At 53.6% G+C, this 6,786-nt stretch overlaps 1 protein-coding gene across 1 annotated transcript; it reads left to right on the top strand.

Annotated features, from left to right (window-relative positions):
• The first annotated feature begins 101 nt into the window (after positions 1–101).
• MLF2 (myeloid leukemia factor 2) lies at positions 102–4,727 on the top strand. Its single transcript, XM_032348955.1, has 9 exons — positions 102–288; positions 848–925; positions 1,180–1,306; positions 1,563–1,598; positions 2,224–2,277; positions 2,674–2,802; positions 2,971–3,130; positions 3,709–3,921; positions 4,173–4,727. Exons 2-8 carry the CDS (start codon positions 876–878, stop codon positions 3,894–3,896), a joined length of 744 nt encoding a protein of 247 aa, XP_032204846.1. The 5' UTR covers positions 102–288; positions 848–875; the 3' UTR covers positions 3,897–3,921; positions 4,173–4,727.
• Positions 4,728–6,786: the final 2,059 nt, after the last annotated feature.

Consider the following 6,786-nt stretch of genomic DNA (forward strand, 5'->3'; position numbering starts at 1 on the left):
CCGGGCCCCACCCCTCTCCCCTTGTCCGCCAGTGGGCGGAGCTCTGCGGGTCCAGCCCCGGGGCGGGCGGTCCCATCGTGACGTCACTTCCGTCCGGGCCTGGCCGCGGTTCGGGCTCCGTGGGCCGAGGGGGGGGTACGGAGGTGGCAGCCGTGGGAGGAGGCGGCGCGGGAGGCCGAGAAGAGCAAGCCCGGACCAATCCCGCGTCTCGGGCCGCAACCCCCGATCCTGCAGCGCACCGAGAGGCTAGACCGGCCGGATGGGCCGCTGAGCCCGAATCGGGGACCGGTGAGGCTCGAGCAGAGCGGGCGGCCGGGGCCGGGGCGGGAGCGGGCCCGCGGGACTGCGGGGTCTAGGAACCTGCGATGCGGGGAGGGGAGAAGGCCAGGCCCGTCGCTTCTGCTCGCCCCGCGGGGAGGCGGGGGCCGGGGGATCCGCGGACTGGGCCGATGGGGATAGTGAGGCCAGCCCCGGGGGAGGCCAGGCGGGTGGCCGGGGAAGAAGGGGGCGAGGGCCAGCCCTTGGGATTCGCATCCGGAACCGTGGCGTTGGGGGAGGTGGGGGGGCATGCTTCTGGCCAGGGCTTTGGAGAGAGGATGGCTGTGAGCGAGGGGAGAGAGAAAACTGCGAGGCTTGGAAAAATTTTCCACGGCCCTCCTTGAGAGGTTTGAAGAGCTCTTCTCTCCCTTGAGGATGGTGTCGAACACCACCTGGAGAGGGTCTCACTGGAGTTTGCGCGGCTCGCTTACAGCATTTGGAAGGGACAGTATTCTGAGAGTCTCTACACGGAGCCGGCTATGCAAAAGCCCGGCTCCGTCCGCGTAGCTGAGCCTCTGCATCTTTACAGTGTGGAGCCCCCTGGAGCTAAAGTCAGGATGTTCCGCTTCATGAGGGACGTGGAGCCCGAGGATCCCATGTTCCTGATGTGAGTATTCCCTCCCCCTCCTGTTCTAGAGCACTCATCCTACTCCACTTCAGGGCTCTAAGTAGTTCAGACAGACATCTGGGTTCCCATGGCTGGCATTGGCAGGAACCAGCTGGATACTCGGCTCCAGCACAGACTCAGAGAGGAAATAGGCATCTGTGCCACTGTTTCCCTAGGACTTTTCCATTTTGTGGGGGAGGAAGGTTTTGACTGCTTGGCCCCTCCGCCATCCACACGGTATACTCACTCCACAGGGACCCCTTTGCTATTCACCGTCAGCATATGAACCGAATGTTGTCAGGTGGCTTTGGATATAGCCCCTTCCTCAGCATCACAGATGGCAACATGCCTGGAACCAGACCTGCCAGCCGTAGGATGCAGGTAATGGTGCTGTGACTTGCCTGAGACCCAAGGAAATGCTGGGGGTGGTTAATAAGGTCCTTGGTTTTTCTTGCACTTCAGCCAACTTAGCAAGTGCAGTGATCTTTTTTAGGAGTGGGGGAGGGGGTCTGGCAGAAGGGCTGTGAACCCATTTTGAGAGGAGGATGGAAAAAAAGCTGAGGCCATGGGCTCCGTTTGGGATTGTAGGGAGAGAGGAGGACGTGGTCTCTAATTTGTTCTTTATCTTTTCTTGTAGACTGGGGCTGTCTCCCCCTTTGGGATGCTGGGAATGGTGAGTCCTGATGTCCTCGTTTCCTTCCATTCTCAGACATGCTGTATACACTTAGATGTTATTTCCAAATGTGGCTCCCTGGAATAGTAACCCTAGAATCTTTTTAGAGTGTTTGCAAAGCTCTGGGCCTGTTGTGTGCTAGGAGTCCTGTGGGTTAGAGATTCTAACTTATTGATCCTGCATTCTAGGAGCCTTCCCTGTTAGGAGAATGTAATTGCCTTGCAAAGTTTGTCTTTCTGAGGATGGAGATGCAGCTGAAGGGCCAACAAAGATGGCTTTTGTTGTTGTTGTCTTTAGTTTTATGGCCAATCCTTTTATAGGTTGGAGTCCATTTACTTGGGTGTGCTTCCTAAAGATAGGAGGAAGTAGGACAGTCGGGAGAAAGAAAATTGGATCAGAGCAGCCGTAGAGACTGAAGAGGAAGCCAGCAGTAATACAGGAAGGGAAACACAAAGAGAACATTCTATATTCTGGTCATGCTAATGAAGAGACAGAGCAGTTGCTCCGTGTGGAGAAAGAAGAGACAGGGAAAGTGTAGCTGTGCGTCTGTCTAGCGGGTACCTAAAGAGACCATCTGAGCACTGACTATGCTTTCTTGACTCTGTTTTCCATCTCTTTGCTGCAGTCGGGTGGCTTCATGGACATGTTTGGGATGATGAACGACATGATTGGGAACATGGTGAGGCTCTGGCCCCATATGTTTTTGCAGTCTTGTTCTCAGTAATGACTGGCAGCATCCTTAAGTCTTCGGAGGCAGGGGCAGGGAAAAGTATGGTGACAGGCTCAAGCTGGCTGAAGTCACTGAACCCGGAGGCCACTGGATTCCCTTACCTGCCCTCACGCCTGAGTAGGAAGCAGCAACAGCAGTCTTTTAAGTGTGCAATTAGGGCTCCATGTCTTCAGGTCCCTCTTGTTTATTGTTGGACTCCGAAGAATTTGGGGGGTGCTGATGAGCCCTGAGGTTTTCTCTGTAACCAAGTATCATGAGAAAGTGGGGGACAAGAACAGGCAGCTGAAGTGTGGGATCCCTTCCTCAGAGGGGCCATTCAGTCCTGCAGTACCTTTTCCTCCTCAGGAACACATGACAGCTGGAGGCAATTGCCAGACCTTTTCATCCTCCACTGTCATCTCCTACTCCAATACGGGGGATGGGGCCCCGAAAGTCTACCAGGAGACATCAGAGATGCGCTCGGCTCCAGGCGGGGTGAGTTGGAGGGCCTCTCCTTTCCCAGAGCGGGCAGAATGGAATAACACACAGAAAGCCTGGCTTCCTTTTTCAGGATTGGGTTGTGGGTGGTTTGTCTGTCCTGGCTTGGTGTAGCCAGGGCTTTGGAAGGGGTGGCTCAGTGTGCCGTGTTCTGCCTCATCCCAGATCCGGGAGACTCGGAGGACTGTACGGGACTCAGACAGTGGGCTAGAGCAGATGTCCATTGGGCACCACATCCGAGACCGGGCTCACATCCTCCAGCGCTCCCGAAACCACCGCACGGGGGACCAGGAGGAGCGGCAGGATTATATCAACCTGGATGAGAGTGAGCCTTCCTCCCCGCTCCATCACCCTTCTGACTCCTGGCCCAGTAGCCCCTGTTCTGGTTCCTAGGAGCTAGAAGATAGAAACGTTCTCTCTCTACCTCTGTAGATTTTTCTTGGCAAAGTTAGGGGTGGGCCCCTGGTCTTACCTCACTTGAGCCTTGTCAGCTTCGGGGGCTAAGTCAGGTGCTGGCATTGTCCTCAGTAGGAGGGGCCATCTGTCAGGCTCTCCCCCCCCCCCTTTTTATTTCAAGTCAACAGATATTTATTAAATACTTACTGTGTGCTTGGGATGATGCTCCTTAGCTTAATAACTGTGCCTTTCCTAATTTTCTTCTTCAGTAGTCATACTTCTGGGCTGCTGGTGGCTTCCATATTGCAATCACTGTTGGCTGTTAGCTAGTGGAACCAGATACTAAGAAAAGAAATTGCTGCTCTTCCTCAACACATCCCCATGCATAATACTTTCCAGGCTTTGCCCTGTTTCTTCATCTTAGAAGGCTGTGGCTCACTCTTGCATCTGCTTCCAGAAGCCAGCCTATATACTTAAGTGGTCACCTCTGGTCTCTGTGCTCTTCAGGTGAGGCCGCAGCGTTTGATGATGAATGGCGGAGGGAGACGTCCCGGTTCCGGCAGCAGCGCCCCCTGGAATTCCGGCGGCATGAGGCTTCAGGGGGTGGGGGACGAAGGGCTGAGGGGCCTCCCCGCCTGGCTATACAGGGACCTGACGACTCCCCCTCCCGACAGTCCCGCCGCTATGACTGGTGAAGGCCCTAGGCCCTCAGCCTCTCTTGTAAGTACTGAGGGGGAGGAGTAGGTGAGGTGTGGAGCACGGAGGGGGGTTGAGGAGTAGACCTGTGCCCAGGCCTCTGCCACGAGGCGGCAGCAATCCATGTGCCCAGCAGATGCTGCCTTTTGGTGGTATAAGTTTTCTTTGGTTTGGAAAGAAAAGAATGCTGTCCCTGGAAGAGGGGATTAAACGCAACTCCCCACTTTTATATTTGTCTGTCTTTTGACCTGTGCTCTTTTCTCTTCCCCTTCCAGGTACAGGCTGAGAGGCTGAGAAATCCTCCCCTGGAATAACATTTTCCTCTCCAACTCCCACTCCCAATTTAATATTAAATTAACAGGCAAGCTGGCCCCCACCTCTCCCTGGGGGTCTCAGGGAGAACCTTTCACTGCCCCCTTTACCTACTTTTTCCTTCTTTAATCCCCTACCATGATGACTCCACTTCTCCTCTGTCTGCTAACTTGATTTTTCATTTTGCTGCTCCATCTTTGAATCTCCTCACCTTCCCCATTCTACTCTTGTCATGCATTGAAGGGGCTTTTGGGGAGAGCTCTGGGTTTAGGGGCTTCCTCCATCCCTCAGCTACCTTGGGTCTTTTGCCACCTCCTCCTCAGATCCCCCCTGCAGGGGCCATAACCCGCATTCGGGGCTGTGTGTGGAGGGAGAGGACTGGCTCCCAACCCTTCCCCACCTTCTCCCCCAGCACATCACAGAAATCTTCCCTACACCTTTCTCTACCTTTATTTTTTGATTTGTGCAACTTGGAACTAGGTGTTTATGGAATAAAGGAGAATGGAAAAAAAAAAAAAGACCAAGTAGAATTCTGGCTGTACTTTTTGATCTTGTCCCGGTTCAGTTTCAGCCCTCCTATGTCCCAGTTCCCTTCTTGCCTTCCCTCTGTCTCCACATGTGGCCTTCTTGAGTTCAAGCCCAGTACCTCAGTGGTAATGACCGTGGGCCTGGCAGAGCCTGGCAGATAGGAACCAGCTGTGGAAGTCAGCTGGCCTAGGGCGGGTGGGTGAAGACACTAGCAGTGGCCTTGCTGGCTGTCTCCCTTGCTTTTGCTGTCTCTTCACATGTCCAGGGGAGCATAGGGCCAGTCTCTTAGGTGCCTGAGGGTTTTGCTGCCTCTTGACTCTTCGGGCCGAGTTTGGCCCCTGGGCTGTGGGTGGGAACGCTGTGGTAAGGAGCAGGAAGGCACAGGCCTTCAGTGGGGAGGCATCTAGGAGTCAGCAATGTTCTCCCACTCTCAGTTGTTGAGAATTTGAGCCCAGGGAGGGAGACCAGAGAAGAAAACTAATCTGGAACCTGAGCGGTGCTGAAAGGGCATGAGGTGCTCAAATTTCTCAAGATGTTCGCTCTCGCTTGACCTGGCGTGGCCAAATGGGTCATTCTGTTCTTGGGAACTTACTTAAGGATGGTCAACGCTCATAAAGGGCTGATGATGGTTTCTTTTTTATAAAAATCTTCAGTTCTTTTCAGTCTATGGTAAAGTGGGGAAAAAAAAAAAAAAAAAACCGGGACAACAGGGGTGCCTGGCTGGCTTAGTAGAGCACGCAACTCTCAATCTCTGGGTCGTGAGTTCAGGCCCCACGCTGGCTGAAGAGCTTACATAGAAAACAAACACACACACACTCAACACACAACTCAAGACTCTGACTCTTCTCAAGGAAGGGAGGATCTTTCCATGTCCTGTGTGAAGAAACAGACTCCAGAGACCTGTCTGGTTGCTGACTACAGAGGGATGAAGCTGAGTGTGACAACCAAGCACTGACTTGGTATCTCAGGGCAGGTACCAAAATCTCATTAAATGGGGCTGGTGAAGAGGCGTGAGCAGGGTTAAGGGAACCAATCCTACAGCTAAGAGAACCCAGCAATCTCAGAAGTCAAACAGGTACAGGTACACCACCCCCCACTATCCAAAAGCAGAACGTTCCTGTGAAACCTTTCATAAGGTGAAATGGAACAAAGCGAACAGATTACCATTAACTGACATGGAAAAGCTCTTGAGCATTGCCAGACCCGAAATAACAACCTCTTGAATTTTGCTGAAACCATCTCGCTAAGGGACGCACAAAATAGAGCTCCCAGTCAGTTCAAAGCTAGGCCAGAGGCAGGGAGCTGAGCAGAACTCTGGGGGCAGGAGCTCGGTGGGACCTAAATTGCTGCAGAAGAAACGCTGAGAGCTGTTTCCACTTTGTCTCATAAAATCAAAAATCCATATTTCTTTGTGTTAGCCAAAACTAGTATTAATGCTGGTCTTTTGTAAAAGCGAAGTGGTGTGGTGTGAACTTTGGAAAAGTGTGTGTGTGTCGGGGGGGTGGGTGCCTGTAGAGAATTCATCTTCACCTGGGTTGCTGAATTACAGATGTTGGCTGGGACTCAGTGAGCACAGCCCTCAGTCTGAGGGGGTCCCCTGGGCTCTGAATAGACAGATTTACTTCTTCTGGGAGTGGGAGCGCTCTCCTCAGTCTCCTGAGGGGCCCACCATTGAAAGAGTGTGAGCCCTATAAAGGATGCCCAGAGACTGGGTCCTTACCTGCGCCGCCAACCCAGCCGAGTGGTCTTGGGCAGGTCCTCCACTTCCCTGGGCCTCCGCTCCGAAGTTCCCTACTACCTAGAAAACCTCAGGCTATAGTTCATGCCCGGCCTGCCAACCTGGATTTCAGTCACAGTGCCCACACTCACGGGCATGGTTCTCAGTGGGGGCTGAAGCAGGGCAAGGGTTGCCCTGATCTCAATCTAGGTGAGTCAACCCAAGTGTTTCCCAAGCTCTGCCGAGTAGGTCCTGGCTTTCAGACACATGAACTCGTTTTCACCTCTACTCCCTGCTCTTGGGTGAGGACCACCCTTCAGCCCAGCACTCAT

This window comes from Mustela erminea, chromosome 6 (genome assembly GCF_009829155.1).
Source record: "Mustela erminea isolate mMusErm1 chromosome 6, mMusErm1.Pri, whole genome shotgun sequence".
Taxonomy (NCBI): domain Eukaryota; kingdom Metazoa; phylum Chordata; class Mammalia; order Carnivora; family Mustelidae; genus Mustela; species Mustela erminea.

Bases quoted from the DNA above. Each gene is read 5' to 3' on its own strand.
- MLF2 (XM_032348955.1), top strand. From the start codon at position 876: ATGTTCCGCTTCATGAGGGACGTGGAGCCCGAGGATCCCATGTTCCTG. The intron at 1,599-2,223 runs GTGAGTCCTGAT...TCTTTGCTGCAG, and splicing joins CCTTTGGGATGCTGGGAATG to TCGGGTGGCTTCATGGACAT. The intron at 3,131-3,708 runs GTGAGCCTTCCT...TGTGCTCTTCAG, and splicing joins TTATATCAACCTGGATGAGA to GTGAGGCCGCAGCGTTTGAT.